The sequence below is a fragment of the Chiroxiphia lanceolata genome, chromosome 1 (assembly GCF_009829145.1).
Source record: "Chiroxiphia lanceolata isolate bChiLan1 chromosome 1, bChiLan1.pri, whole genome shotgun sequence".
Lineage (NCBI taxonomy): Eukaryota > Metazoa > Chordata > Aves > Passeriformes > Pipridae > Chiroxiphia > Chiroxiphia lanceolata.
The window spans coordinates 20,796,672-20,813,519 of NC_045637.1; the positions used below are offsets into that span (position 1 = coordinate 20,796,672).

At 34.0% G+C, this 16,848-nt stretch overlaps 1 protein-coding gene across 50 annotated transcripts in view; it reads right to left on the reverse strand.

The window, feature by feature from the left end:
• Positions 1-16,848, reverse strand: part of RIMS2 (regulating synaptic membrane exocytosis 2) — a 456,898-nt gene that overhangs the window by 211,364 nt on the left and 228,686 nt on the right. For 49 of the 50 annotated variants that reach the window (XM_032680574.1, XM_032680663.1, XM_032680634.1 and 46 more), the window contains 4 exons: positions 5,300-5,367; positions 3,506-3,625; positions 1,555-1,654; positions 684-807 (listed from right to left, as the gene is read on the reverse strand). In XM_032680574.1, the coding sequence (XP_032536465.1) occupies positions 684-807; positions 1,555-1,654; positions 3,506-3,625; positions 5,300-5,367 (412 nt within the window). Of the gene's footprint in view, positions 1-683; positions 808-1,554; positions 1,655-3,505; positions 3,626-4,974; positions 5,184-5,299; positions 5,368-12,085; positions 12,092-16,848 lie in introns of all 50 variants that reach the window. The other variant, XM_032680893.1, reaches the window with a different exon arrangement.

The window sequence follows — 16,848 nt, forward strand, 5'->3', positions numbered from 1 at the left end:
AAAGCCACTATTGCTATGCAAGAAAAAATTAAGTTTAGACATTGAGAGATAGGTTTGAAGGATAAGAAAAATAGTCAGTGTAAAGCACCAAAGAAAAAGTCCCACACAGTCTTAGCTATTCATTCAGATATGTTCTGTAGTAGATAACAAGAAATAATTTAATAGATTCCATAGATGAAGATGATGCAAATTTGGATATAGGACTTTCTGAGGCATATGGATTATGCCACTAGCATACTGTATTTTGTGGAAAATTCTACATTGCTGACTCCCAATAAATAGAGTTCATAATCAGTCCACAGACCAAATATGATCCTAAAATTATATATATATATATATTATAAAAAATGGAAATAGAAAAATAAGAATGAACAGTCAAGAATTACAACAACAAGTATAACCACAGTTAAAGAGCCCGTATAGGCTGGATCACCACCTGAACAGCCACAGAAGGGAACATAGCAGATAATGTCTGGGACTCTCTCAGAGAATACAGGATTTCACACCAGCTCTTTTTACTCACTGATATGATCTATCATTCTAGCTGTGCTCTTGGTTTACTGAATTCTGCCTAAACGTTTTACTGTTTACAGTGTTTATGAATGTTTGATATCTCTGCCCTAAAAGGGAAGTTTAGCAGTACTTTCATCATGTTAACACCAAAAAATCATGACATTACTTACCCTATTGGTCTTGAAACTACAAGCTCCACTTGTGGCTCAGGTTTGGATTCTAAAATGATGTTATATACCTCCTCAAAAGTGGCTCCTTGTAGTAGCCTTCCATTCCATTCTAACACTTCATCACCTGAAATTTCAGTAATAACACTGTGCTTAGGAAGTTTGCTATGGAATGCATTTACAATGACAATTTAAGCCATTCTACTGACAGTTTTCTGGATTGGGAAACCTATATTGTAGAACAAGTTTGAACTCCTTCATGCAGGAAAATCCTGGGTATTAAAGGTTTATGCTTTATATATGTAAAGTTTGGTGAAACAATAATATTGTCAGTAGGACCCCTTTTGAGTAAGATACAGCTCGGACTCACTTTGACAGCTGTGGCTCTTCAGAAAATTCACATCTTTAGAACAGCATATCTCATCAACTTACTGTTTTAAAGATCCATTTACTTCTACAAGATTAAGCTTCAAATAGTTTTTATGATAATAGTTAATATTTCTTGAGCATTCTCCAATCTAGCAATCTATGGTTTGCATGTTGGGACAGAAGCAGCTTCCTAGCCAAGCTGGTTCTGCTCAGACATTTGTAATAGCTTGGTTTGCTCTAAATAAAATATACACCACACACTGACTGGGCAGGATATCAATGGAATATTATCATGAGCAAAATTTTTAAAATAGTTTTTAAATAACATGACAATATATATATATATATTTCACCAAAGCAATGGTCTAGTAATTGAATGTCAGGTTGAATTCTGCAGTATTTCATCAGACCTATTTAACATAATTTCATACCTAATTAAACTTGCTCACTTATTATCACCTTCAGAAAAGCAAATCAGCAGTATGGATCTGTAGTAGATACATACCTGGTCTAAGATGCCCCACTGTATCAGCTAAGCTTCCTTTTTTAACTTTGGTGATAAATGCGCAGAGTCGACCTGATTCAGTCATCTTTCCTCCTACTACCTGTTTCAAAGAGGAAATATTTTCATAGAATGAAAATTACTTTAAATTACTTAAATGTTCTGACAACAGAAAAAATAATTCAGTTTTTCCTTACGTTTTATGTAGCTTAGATAAGGCAGATGCACTTAGAAAAAACAACAGAATTTTGGCTACAACAACCTATTTTTATAGCTAATTTGGAGATTAGTACAATTTAAAAACAATGCAAATACAGAATGCTAAAGCTGTTAAATTTTAGCAAATACATGCATAGTATTTCATTGTATTACAAACTGCCACCCAAAACATTGTAAGCTATTGGTCAATAGACTGCTTACTTCAATATTTTTTTAACTGGAAAAAGTTATATTAATATAACAGAACTCACAATGTTCACACTAAGCATCAAACGTCTCAATAATTAAAATTCCCTTTGGTTGGGCAAGTCAGATGAAAATACTTGTCATTCTGAATATTTCTCTATGGGAAACTTCAGGAGGTTTAACCTTTTTATCTTAGAATCAGGAGATTCACTTCAGAATCGGTCATAACTGCATAATTTTCAAATTCTTAAAGTTTCTTAACAGTTCACATTGTGATTTAAAATTTGTAATATTAAATTCAGTTTAGTTTACTTTCAATATGTAAATATTTGAAAATAGAGGTCAGGAATAACTGCTGATCACTCTTTTCAGATGTTTATTGAGATTAAAAAGCAGTGTACTCTTAAATCTGAACTATTAATGAATCTCAGTGAAGAGTTCATCTTAATAATACAAGACTTTAGAAATTTTAATATAAATGTTTAAACAAAAAGTGTTTCTTAATGGCACTGTTAGTCACTTCTATTGCATTTTCTGATATTAAGACAAAAATAAACACAAAATTTGATGTCCAACTGGCTTGTCCACTGACTTCAAATAAAAATATCTGTCAATTAAATAAAAAATTCAAATATTTCCAAAGCATGTTAGTATATGTTATAAGTAACTAGACTGATTTAACCCCTATTATTAGGGTATGACTATAGCCTAATCTGTATATCCAAAGTGAAGTAAGAGTTGTGCTAAACAGAGAACGGAAAATTAAAACTTCTTAATAATTTCCCACAACAGGGATGTGGAATCAAAATAAATACATATTTGTTTCTTTCACTCTGTATAATTCATTCTCATTCTTGTACTAGTATTTCTGGAACTGCAAATACTAGTATCACACAAAACTGAGATCAAAATGTGTGCTAGAAATAACTTCATAACGTTTAAAGAGCACTGCATCATGAAAAAGAGGTGAATATAGGAAAAAGAGGTGAATACATTATTTCATGATAAAAATCAATAAATACTAAATAACTTTCTGGTTTGCGTTTTTAAAATGTGGCAAATCAAACAATCAGAAGAGAGAAAAATCCAGAAAGAGGCCGTTACATTGGCAGACTCTGATCTGTATTGAAATGTCATTAATTTGCAGATGTCCCCCTGGTCTTCAAGAGTGATAATTTATTTTTCACTTTTCTCCTCTCTTTTGGGGAATAGACATTGTACAATGGTGCAATGCTCAATACTGAAGAGCAAAGACAGGACTTGGCTTGCCTAGCAAGGATGCAATTAGTACTTTGCTAAGAACACATTTTCAGAATACTTGCGAAAACACGTCTAGTCTTTCAGAAAAATACAATTTTTTGAGCCTGCCAAGGACCCAGTAAAACTGCTCTAGGTAATTAAATATAAAATGTCTATCTTTAAATGTTGAGAATGACAAGACATTATTGCTATTTTCATGCATATGCTATATAATATGAGATTATTTTTATTACAAAGGTAGTTAGTTTAACCGAGAGAGTAGTTAGTTCCAAAGTTATTCATCACCAACCTTCAATCCAAGCATTGCTCCTGAATCTCTAGGCACACTTCCATCTTTTAGTCGCTTATTTAACAAAATCCGACCAATGAGACGATCTCCATCTTTGGATGGTTGCCAAGTTACTGGATGCTATCATATGGTGTTAATGGAAAATACAGTGAATAGGATTTTAATGAAAAATATTTCAGTAATACTTTTCATTTCCTGATATATTTTTAAAATGCCATGAAAGTATTATGATTACAACAATATTGAATCTAATCGGATGAGAGAAAACTGTGCTGCAAAATATTTATTTGGACATATAGTTCATTACAATGTATGTCTAATATTTAATAACATTATCTATTTTACTAAATCCAATTTGTGAATATCTAGAATGATCTTTGCATCTTGATTTGACAGATATAACTATACATAGTTATCTACACACAGTGACAATCACACCTGAGGTCTGAGAAAAACAACTGTATAAGTCTAGTATAAGAGTAATATTGGAAAAGAAGTTTAACTCAAACCAAAAATTTGATGTAAAAATTTCTTCATTTTCCACTATTACAAACGTGTCAATTTTTATCTGACCGACAAACTTATTTAGTGTTTTACATTCTCAGTAGTCGTATTTTAAAAATTTACAACATATACTAAAAGGCACAGTCATTACTTCATTTAAACATTCTGTTTCTTTCTTGGAATAATTACTTCACATGTGAAGCACAGTTACAGTGAACATTATTATTCCATTACTACATATGGGCACAGTTATACTTGTATATTGGCATAATTAATAATTTTTTAAGATTTTCTTCTGTGTAATCATAGTACTTTTTCACAGAAAAACACTATTTCATGCTCTATTTCATGCAAAATTAGCAGGCACAGATAAATCTGCTCCCATTACAACTAATAACTCTAAAAAGATTTATCATAATCTCCACCAAACAGAAAGCAAAAATAAAATATACCAAAGCAGATGGCAAAGCTTTTAATTCTGCACAATACTGCACAAAAATCGCATGGCAACAAAACAAATGAACAACCATGACAGTGAAAGGGAAAAAAGAAAAACAACTTTTCTGTGCAGAGAGACCCAATTTTCTCCCTTTTTCACCTGGGCTTTAAACTATTAATTTAATTTCAGCCTCAGGAGTTTGAACATAATAAATCAAATAAGCCAATTGGTAGAATCCTTATTGTTAATTACTTTATGCTTTAAGGTAATACCATGATATGCTATTTTGCAATGATAAGAACAACATTCCTTTATGCCTCTCAATTTTTTTTCTTAGGCTGCCAAACAGTAAAAGCTGCAAGCATGCAAAGACTTTTCATTTGTTTTTCTTTTCTGCACCTTAAGAAATGCTATAATATCTCCAGAAACACCCTATCTTTTACTTTATGCACTATTTTAATGAGTGACAGAGAGCAAACAAAGACCAAATGAGCAGGTTAAAATGCAGGCTCCAAAATCTCAGTACCTTCTCACTATGGCTATGTTCCTCGTTTAGAGTTGTGCTACTACACGTATCTACCCCAGAGTCTTTTATCTGAGGCTCAGACCATTCCAAGTCCTCTTCCAAAGAGTGGCCACCAAAGCACACCATTTTCTTTTGCCTCTCGGATAAGGTGTTAGAATCCAACAAAACTGCCTGCTCACTAGTTTTTCTTTTTCCCTTTTGACTGTCCCCTATAGGTGCGGGATAAAAAAAGGATACAAAAAAGAAAACATGCAAAGGTGTAAATAAAACTAAGGCAATGTGAAATGATAAAGGAAACTAAATGGTAAGGCTCCACATGTCTCACCAAAGACATTGGGGAGGCCTCACTGCTATGCCAAGACGTATGGTCCAACCAGTTGTAATCCATGTCCCCTGTGAGAATCAGACAGACAAGATAGTGCAGTAAAGGAAAGGTGAAAGAAAGGACAGACAAAGACACAGTAAAACTGTAAAGATTTCTGATAATCCTATCTGATTCATAAACTCTTCCAGCTGGACTTGCAAAGGGCTTCCCAGAAAAAGTTAAGGCTCCAACAAGAGAGTACATGGAATATGAAAAACACTGAGGAAGGAGACAAGTTTGTGTGTGTCTATGTGAGCACAAAATTATGTACAGTGTAAAGCATCATTGATTCAGAGTTTTTAACTATCCCTACAAAGTTACTTACAGTAAATTAAATGAAAAGGCAAATTGTATTGTATTTCTAACGGGATATTCATAAGGGAAAGCATTTTAATATGGAATGAATTTTCATTATAATCAAAGGAACCATTCTGTCTTAAGGAACGTATTTCTTTACTTTTCTAACACAAATTAGTATTTATTCTAATCACTGCAATAAAATATTTAAAGCAATGGCACTCTGCATTCGCTGTACAGTAGATGACGTTTTAAGCAAGGTTAAATGAAAAATAAATCTAAAAAATATATTTAGAATAAAAAGCATATTAATTTTGCTTTGTCTACTGGTTAAATATCAGGAAGAATTCTATTATTGGGAATGTGTAGGGTTTTGACAAAATAAATAAATATTTTATAGAATCAGAATTTAACCTACATGGCAGATACATGGTAGAAAGAAGAGTTTGAAAAACAGTTTTAAATAAAAGGCCTAAATTAATGCTGCTGTCTGTAGAATTGGGGAATGACTCATGTATTTTAATAAAACATTCTCTTTCATGTAGGTACTTACAACTGTAAATTATGCCCACACATTCTGCATTATTAAACTTCTCTCTTTTTTTCTCACCATTGTTACTACAGGTTTCATGAAAAATATTTTGTTACTATATGCTACATAATATTTTTATAATACTGTATGCAGGAAACAAATGTTTAGTTTTCTATCAAATTTTGTAAGGAAAAGAACACTAGAGCAAAGTAGCTCTGCTCTTTTAGTACAGACCACAAACAATATTTTTTTATTTCCATTACTTAAGATCCTACTTTGACATTACTCAACCTATTCCTTTGGAACTACACCAGTGAGGTGGTGAAATGTAATGAACAAGTCTTTAGAAAAGTAAAATATAGCCCCTTGGAGGGATATATGTACCATAAAAAAATATAATCTTTTTTCACTTGTTTTCTCCTAATATATAGACTTGCATATGCTATATGAAAAGAAAAAAATCAAGTCTCATTTTCATTTTAAAGAAGGAAATATTCAGAATACAAAGGCTTTATTTTCAAAAAGACACTTTGAACATTTTGTCTATTACGCATTGCAGAAATATTCTAGTGTATAAAATAGCCTTTTCTGTCATAAAAACAGTATTAAAGTGACCTCATAAAATTATTTTGAAGCCCTAATTCATTTATATTTTCTACGTAATACTTAGGTCTGCTGTAAATCCATTAACTATGCTTCTTGATTCTTGAAAGGAATTTTAAAGGAATTTAAAAATGGGAAATTCATAGAAAAACTTCTTTGCCATGCATGTTAACATCTTGACTGTATTACAGATAAAAGCATGGCTATCCTGCTAAAGGGGAAAGAAATATTCTTCTGAAAGCTAATGACATTTTGCTAAATGTACTTCTTCCGTGGAATTTCCAGTCTTACCTCTGCCTCCAGACATTGCTTCAGGGGTACTGAGTGAAATCATCAGTGAGTTTATGAAGATCTAGCTCTTCCTCATAAATATACATTTAGAGATAACCAGACGATAGCAAGAGTTCCAGTCTATGTATTACCTATTTTACATATTACCTGGGGCCTTTAAACATTAGTCCCAGGCTCATCTTCTGATGTAACTGATCTCTGCTTATGCCAAGAGTCCTGTCACATGGGTATTAATGTATGGTCCATCCACATACTATATGTGTTAAAGATTGGACACATTTAGCCCAGCATACCCAAGGCATTAACATATAGAGATTACTTAAATTTTTAAAAATTCAGTTATTTTGCAAAAACATTTACTCTTCATCAGATGATAAGCCCTAACCTAAACCTGCACAGAGGAACACTCGCAAAGTTGAACCTGTTGCCTGATCAAAGCACTCCCACTTCTTGCTCTAACATTTTCCTTTCTCTTTTTCAATCAATATGCAGAAAGCTGACTTTGTTTTTATTTTAGTTGTGTCTCATTTAGTGTGAGTAAATACTAATTATTTGGTATCTATAAAATGAAAATTAAATGAAAATAAGTAACAACTCTATCCAAAGACTTTTGGGTTTATCTGTATTATTTTCTCTATTAAAATATGTAGTTCACATGTTTCAAAAAAATTGTCCTAGAAAATTACAAAGCCCTTGTAGATCTTACGGATTTTGCCCTTAACACTGCATGAAGTGATCTAAATGACAGGCCTAAATAGTACAGAAGTTAATAAAGGATGGCTGTCTGGAAGCCCTGTAGCTTAATACATTTCTATGAGAGGTATGTATCGCTTAGTATAACCACACCTTTTGAGTTACAATGAATGGCTTGATAAAATCCCTGGACATAAATTTTTCAGTACAAGTCTGACAAATATTAAATCTTGTCTAGGTAAGTGATTTTTGAAATCCTGTTCTTCTTTTTTGCCTACGAGAAAAATTGTTAAACCATAATCTTTCTGTAACAAAGACATAGTAGTTCTAATTGTGAGTACCAGAGAATGCACTTGCTGCTCTCATAGATATTTCTCTTCCACAATAGAAGATGCCTTATTATTAAGAATATGTACATTTAGGTTATGAAGCAGTAATCACTCTGGAAAAAAATACCACCTCGCTGATAAACTATATGTTATAATATCAAAGCCATCTTTCACAAAAAAGGAACTAATATATTACTAAGCAAGATACAATCTGAGACAATGTCATTATATGAGCATTCAGATGCTTCATGAGTCCAGGAGTGCAGTTGGATATAAGGAAGGACATATGTGAGATCTACTCTTATTAATGTCAATGAGCTCTATTTGTATGTGGAAAGTTTGCATGAACGAATCAGATTGGGAGAAAAATCACATCAGCAGCCTAGCTGTTCTGTATAAATGGTGTTAAACTGAAACCTTTGTAAGCTTACTGATGTTTGGTTTGTTTTACTTATTTTCTTTAGACAAAACCAAACAGGTAGAGGAAAATGTTTTCTTCTTCTATATCCACGAACCCACAGCAATGGGACCTTCCTATAGCAACAAAAACTTAAAATGTCAGTGTATATTTTAAAAGAATTTCAGTCAGTTTCTGTTTCCCCTATATTTTAATGTTTTGGGTTGGTTTTTTTTTTCCTTCCTAGAATGACTTTCCCACACAGAAATATGGTAATTGAGTATCTTTCATAAGACATTAAGGAATCTGTATGTAATCTATATGGTATGTGTCTACTCTTTGAGTGTTGTCTAAGTTCATGATCAAGTTCAAACCCATTTTCCAAATAGGTTAGGCATGAATCACTCAATTTAATTGGCTATTCTACACATACAGAGTAATTTTGATGCTCTAGGGTTCTCAAAATCTTCACATAGGATATAAGAATGACCCAAGCCCTTTCTAACTAACCCAGGACCCATCTAAACTGAAAAGTGTTTCCCTTAGTAAACTGAAAACATCATCTTGCTTTGAACCAAATAAACCAAAAACCTTTTCTCAAGTTCAAATCTCACCGCCAATATACAGGTCTATATAACTATATACAGGGCATATATAACTTTAAATTCTTCAACCTGAGAAGTCTTACCTGACTGCATAATGTATACTGAACACATACTACATACTGGGTAGTTGAGCCAATGATGGTAAACACATATCATTACTCAAAACTACAAACAATTTAACCTTGCAAATGACTTAATACATTTCCCCTCAAAAGATAATTTTCAGCATAAGACTAGAGTGAGCTGAGCACATTACTGCCTCTTCATCCTCCTCTTAACTGAAAGGCTCCCAGTGCAGCCCTGTACCAGAAGGGCTCTGGAGAGAAGTAAAAAGTGGAGTACAGCTATTAAAGAACTTTCATTTAAGCAGGTTACTTTTTGTGTTTGCAGTACTATCCATCTAGACTGCCACACAGTGGGTGACTCCAAAGAGGAGCTACACAGTCAGAATTGCCTGGAGGTGATTATGTGAGAGCTTAAACAATTGCTTTGTCAGCTCTGGACACTTCAGGGACATGCTAGCTTTTGGTGCAGGAACAAATGCAAAGTTGTCTGGTGCATGTTAAGTACGGAAATATTTTTCAACACAGTCACTAATGCAGTTTGAGCACTGATAAAAAAAAGAAGCATCTTCTTGCAGGTCTTATAGAAGGCTTTGAAAATTCCTATCATGTGTTTCAACATTTCTTGTTGGGAAATAATTCTTCCTCTGAATTTGTCAACTTTCAACATGGAACAGTGTAAGAAAATATCTGAAGGATCTGGTCCTACCAAAATAAAAAAAAGAGAAGCTGTTCTTTATGTAAAGGATATGAAATACAGTCTTGACTTTTAATATGTGCAATACAGAGGAATGCAGCAATTAGGAGGAAAATATATCAATCTTCACTAGTGATAAGGAAACTGTAGAGCATTCTCTGATGCTTGTACTTAGCCCCGACTATGTAAATCAGTAGCAACTATGCTAGGAGCTGTATGTAAAGGCCTGCATAGCCTTACTACAAGGGGCAGGGAAGTCTCAGGGCAACCAAATAATTAAATGCAAAAGATTTGGGAGGTCTTTTGTCAGATCTCCGAGAAAGCAGACTATGACCTGCTTGTGAGATTCAGTGCTGCAGTGTTTAAAAGAAGTCAAAGATGAAGTAGTGCAACCATGCTTCTACTCAGGATCTTGACAGCCATAAGCACTAAGAAAATCACTATGTACAGTTCAACAGAGACTTCTGATGTGGAGCTTAGAATACTAGCAGATTGTTGCAATAAGTAGGACAGTGTCCCTCACCTGAAAAATAGAGACACCCACAATCACCTCAGGTAGTTTTAGATTTCTATATCTAAACCAGTTACTCTTGTCTCCATTCATCAGGCCTACTTTATATATCCACTTTAGGCCTGACATGAATTCAAGAAGTGTATTCAAGAAGCACATTCAATGACTGTAAAATAAGTCAACATTATTAGCTTGGGTGTAGATCACGAGTTTGTCGGTGTTTATATTTAATCAGATGGAATCCCAGCTCTCATATATGAATCTGCAGATTTACAGGACCACTACACATGATAAAGGGTCTAAGAGTGATTTTTTGTGATTTTGCATAACTGCCCTTGTTAATGGTGAACATCCATAAACACTTGAATTTCTAATGGCCAAGAAAGAAAAAAATAAAAAAGAATCTACAGACTTGGAAGAATATTGTGAATAGGAGAGTGCTGCATCCCACAAGGCACGTGAGAGAATAGACTGGGGGAGGCAGGAGCACAAAACAATGCATACCCATGTGGAAAGAATGATGACATTGGGAGCATGCTGGCATTGAACAGAGATATTGCTACCAAAGAAACATCTCTGGTCCACATGGGTTATTCAATAAGAATTTTAAAATATCTTGAATTTTTTTTTTTATAAGTGATATTGTTTAGAGGAAAACGTTACTAAAATTGAAGATCCTGGTTTACCATCAAAAAGCGTATAACCTTGCTTTCAACTACTACAGGTACTGCTTAAGAGAAAACATTATTCTTAACAGAAAGGCTAATCTAATGTAAAGGGGGACAGGGATGCAGCTTGTCTAGTTCTTTCTGGTTCTCTTTCTGGGTCTGAGACTTAGGATCACTATTAATAGAAGAATATGTACTGGAAGTATTTTGAAGTATGTTTTGCTGGAAGGATTTAAATTGCAGGAAAGACTTTCTTCAAAATTACATTTTCTAAAACAAAATTAGGCTCAGTCTGTTAGTCAAATATATTTTGATAAATGTCTTTCCTTGGAATAAATTGAAAGAAAGTATATCAATATGGCAAATACATTTGTATGATAAATTGTCCACTTCCTGTAGAAAGCTATTGGAGTAATTTCTTAATGGAAGTCAACACTCACCAGACTCCCACTGGAAGGGATGCTTCCAGTCACTGCATAGCACACAAAATAAACGACCTTATACACTTACAACCACGTCTCTCATATGATACCTGGAGTATCATATGACCCTGTATGTCACAACACAGCCTCTATCATGATCCAGTACAAAAACTCACACTCAACCACCAAGAAAATGGACTGGTACTATTAAGAATTGATGGTAAATGGCCAGAAATTTTATACTGGCGTCCCAATTGTTATCTTATTCAAGTTTTTCAGATTTGTACACGTTTGTCATTTATTCCCTGCTACTCTATTTCTAGTAAGATCAGGAAAATCTGGAACAAACTAAGTGTGATATCCTATGGATTTCTCTCTTTTGTGACTGTCTTTAAGATTTTGCCTTCGGAAGATGTTGACTCCAAATTACTTTTGACCTTACTTGTAGCATTTTCACTTTTTTACTTCCTTCTTTCAGTAGGAACTTTTGAGCCTATGCCTGAAAAAGGAAATTCTTTCAGGAGAATACAAAAGAAAACAATACTGGAAATCTTAGATAAGACAGTATTTCTGGATCATGCCCAGTAGTAAGTAATCAAAAGCAATTTACTACTCTTTTATTATTATTTTTACAATATGCCTTTTTCTTTTCTTTTTCTTCCTTATTCACATCTGCAAAGACGATATATACGCTCGTGGGCTGACCTCACATACCTTCCCTGTTTATCTGTTATAACCATACATCCCTTCACCTTAGGGTTGCAACCAACAGCCTCATGCAAGTTCTTTACCATCTCAGGCTTGGAACCAGCATCAGCAATACCAGATTGTCTACATGTGAATGAGGAACCCATTAAAGAGACAACAAGCACTACTAGTAATGCAGGGGAGAATAAAACCTGTTAATCTCATTAAAGAATCCCATATCTGGCCCTTGTTTCAACAGCTCCGTTTTATGTAACACTGAGATGATATTCTCGTCAATTAAAACCAGATAGCCCAGGTAGTGCTCAATGAACACACCTCTTTTCACAGATTAATCTACCGAAAGTTAATGAGTTCTTGGATCTAATGAATACAGGAATTAATTGGTGTCTGGAAGATGAGAAAAAACCCTACGTTTCCACAATCACTGACTCAGAAAAATGAGTCACCTTGGAAAACCACTGCTAAGGAAGTACAGAAGATCCAGTGCATCTATGATGTGTTGGAGCTGTTGCACAACTGGGAACCAATCTGCATGTGCAAAATGAATTCCTTTCTCAAACTTTGAAAATAGTCCAGGCAAATTCAACTGTCTTGCTGCCAACAGCAAGGTAACAGTAAAACCTGACAAATCAGTTGGAAACGAGCCTTATAGCCTCCTGGAAGTGAACACGGCTCCTAACTGGAGCACTATGGAAATTTGTGAGAAATAGCTCACGGTTTAGAAAACAGGTTTGGGTCTTGTGTGCTCATGGTACCTATTACCATCAGACTTTTCTTTTCATTACCATTTTATACACACTCGCCCAAGGAGGCTTGGTTAAAGTGAAGAAATAAGTAGCTTCAGGGCAACTCTATTTAGCTTTAGTAGACATATTTGATTATGCAGTTCACTTTGTGCTGGCTTATTCTATACTCAGCTTTTGCACAGAGATATACTTTTTTTACATCCTGAAGTTGTGACTTTGGTAAAATGACTGTCAGAGTATCTGCAACAAGGCTGGCAACTGGAAGTCTCAGGGCCAAAGGATTTAATGGACACATGCTGAATTCTGAATGTGAACATATTTCTATTTGGACGGACATATGAGCCCTTTGCCTTTGAGGGGCAGTGTTTAAGCAGGTGCATTTTAACTCCTTTTAGAAATTAACATTTGCTGACAGGGAGTCTATAGTAATGCTTTCTACATGCATAGTTCCTTCTAATATTTATTAGCAACAGAAAAAATAAATCAACAAAAAACGCCTGAAAAAAACCTTATATTGTGTACTTATTTACTTTCAAGCTTTACTGTTTTGATGTCAACACTAATTATTACAGAAAATAACCCTAAGCTACTTTGCAAATTTGAGGCTTACTTAGTAATTAAGATATACTAATTCAAAGTGAAGACAATGGGAATCCATGAAATACAGCAAAGGAAGGGATTCTTCATGAGGCATGATGTCAAATTCACAAACGAGGACATAAACTCAACATGTCAGCTGTACTCATGACAGAGTTGTCTTAATTTCATCAAGAGAACAATCAATCATAAGTAAAGCTGAAATAGTGAACATGTCAGGAAAGAAAATCTTCTTAGCTTAGTTTTAAAGAAACATATTTATTCATAATAGTTTTCTATATTTTATTCCCAAAGTCATGTAGACCTAATCCTAACAAAAGGAGACATTACTAACATAGAGATGTCTCCTATCAGAGACACACCATTATCTAGAATCAATTTCCATCATCAGCCCAACAGCCATCCCCATATTATGACTGAGGATCGGTCAGCTGTTCAATTGATCGCATCTTTTTCTTTTCTCTCCACTAATTCCACTCAGTATCACTGACATCTTGCTACCAAAAAGTGATATTAACAAGTACTAATCTTGTGATCTTTCAGTATGAAATAACCAATACATAAAAAATGTGTCTGTTTTTCTAATTGAATAGTTCAACAAAAACGATAATAATAAATTTTAAAAAAATTAAATTTTCAAGTGAAAAAATCTTGTAAAATAGTCAAAACAATATCTAACCTGATCTAACATTTCACATGTGGAATACGAATAACTTTCTGATTATCTAAACAAGTGTAATTTCTAACCTGCTACCTTCTCAAAACTAAACTGCAGGAAACACAACATACGTTCATTTCACTGTTAAAATGATATGATTTGTTTTAAGAAGCAAGAGTTTAATCACAGCAGTAAATCCAAAGTATCATCTGTCCCTGGCAGTACACATGCCATGAACGGTCTAAAAACATGCTGTGCATCTGCTGATTCAGTAAGCTGTAGTGGCAGCAAAAAAACCAGTGCAAGAGGGGTTTTCATCACCTTGACACTGCAATAAAAGCCTTTGTAAACTAGTAATTGGATCATTAATTACTGATCTCCCCTTTAGTAGTCACGATGAAGACAGCAATTTGGCATATGTAAGAACACCTGTTGTTTTGAGTTTGGTTACATGTCATTTTTGTCAAACCATCTTCTTTGAAGGAAATACCTCTTTAAAGAGGAACAGAAAACCTGCAAATAGAATTCCAGTGGATTGCAGAAGTAACAATCATAATTAACTGTCTAATTTGGTTTCATATCTTCTATGCACAGGCTTGACAGTATGATACTATATAATCAAATTAGTTCAGAGCAATGACCTGTTACACCTGGTTAACAGTTTAAAGAACAGATGTGCAAAACCAAAATACCAATGACCATGGTTGTTTTTTAAGACACCTTAACACCATCAAGGTTATTCTGCTCATGTATGTGTTTAAATGTACATGCAGGAAAATTCCCATACATGTTACATTAAGAGGAAGGTTAGAATGCAAAATTAAATACTAAAAGGTAAGGATGATTGAGACTAAGCTTACCATGAAGCATTCATTTAGTCCCTATACAAATGTATGAATGTGTAATCTTTCATAATATGATGGTAAAGCCCCCGATCTCCACAATCATCTTCTATGCATGGAAAAAAAGATTAAATAAGTAACTAATCAATATCTTTGTTTCTTTAGTTAATGACCTCTTTCATTAGTTACTGAAGAAAGTCTAAATGCAGATCTAAATGCAAAATTATTTGTCTCCTTAGAATATTTCTCTGGTGCTCTGAAGATGTTCTGCAGAAGTCAGGGTTAAATTCAAGGAATTGTTCTTTTTGGACTGTCCGCATAATGAAATTAAGGAAATGCTATAATTACCCTCTTAAAATGAGCTGCTGACATACAGACATAGCATCAAACACTGTGAAATGTTACAATTTTCAGCGCCAAACTTTAGAAATACAAGACTTGATTTTTCTTTAATAACTTCTTGCATTGTAGTTCTGCCTTTTCCTAGCTCTGTTATACTCATTCTAAGTAAATGACAGGAATTCATAAAAATCTACTCATCAAATAAACATTAAATTTTATTATATGATTAAAGCAAAGCAAGCAAACCAAAAAATCATCTTCCCAACATCCATCTAGGACTGCTCATGTCTGCGTATACAAGCTGGATGGAAACTTCCTTTGAACAAAAATTGTCTAAGGATGTTCTTCAAAATGAACCAATATGGTTAATAAAATGTTGTGGAGATATAAGAGTAAGATTGTTAAAGTAATATATATAGAGAGAGATATACAATTAACATTCAAAAATTAATTTTGAATCCTAATGATAAAAAGCAGATTTCTTAACTGCAATTTTCAGTGTCTTCATTATTTCAAAAGAATATGGAACAATGGAAGAGGCTCCACAGAAAAATAGTTGATGTTAGCTCTGTAATTATTTCATTTCGCTGAATACATAAAGAAGCACGTTGCTCAGGGACCTTTTCACAATCAACAAGAACTACATTCATAATTATAGCCTTCATGGTAGTTGAAGCTGCAATAAAAGTTACATAAGGGATTTAATCTTAGCGTCCTGTTTTTATATGATCACAATTGCCCAAAAATATATCTCCTGAGGCTAAATATTTCCAGAATGAGTTTAAGCAAAAGGTCAGTGTTTTCCACTACTTTTCAAAAAAAATTCCCTCACATCTTATACTTGCTCATCTTTAAATTTCTGGGAAGTTGTGGTGAGAGGAGAAAAAAAGTCATAATACTTAATGCCTGCAAAATCAGCAGAGAATTCCACCCCATAAATTGGATCAGGTCCTAAATTATGAAGGTTCTCATTGTAAAAAGGAGTCCTTCAGCCAGTGTAACTTGTGTGGCTCATATCAAAAGAAATTTTCAGAAGCAAACAAACTGTGTAGCAGAGCCTGGACCACTCTTCTCCAGGTAGAAGAGCTACATTCATAGAATAGAAGCTGAACATTTGTAATGTAAACACAGAGACTACACCACTCCAAGTGAGTCCAGTAACTTATTCTTGTTACAAATGTATCGAGGATAACAAAGTAAAACGCTTCAAAATCCACCAAGTGACTTCAGATAGAATTGTGTAAGACACTTGTGGTGCAGCCATTTTTACACCATCCTCTTCTCACTTTCTCCCTTTCTCATTTCCTTAGGTGTGCACCTTCCCTGACAATATACTTTATCCAGATTACCACAACCCTTCAAAAGAAAGGGTTTTTTACATTTGCCATGTGACTCTCCACTTCAATTTCATCTTCAGATAAATTGCTATTGTACTAACCTGCTCTACCTAAAGAAGACGAGCAGCAAATGAAATACATCGTGTTATCTCCATCACCTGTCCAGAAACTTA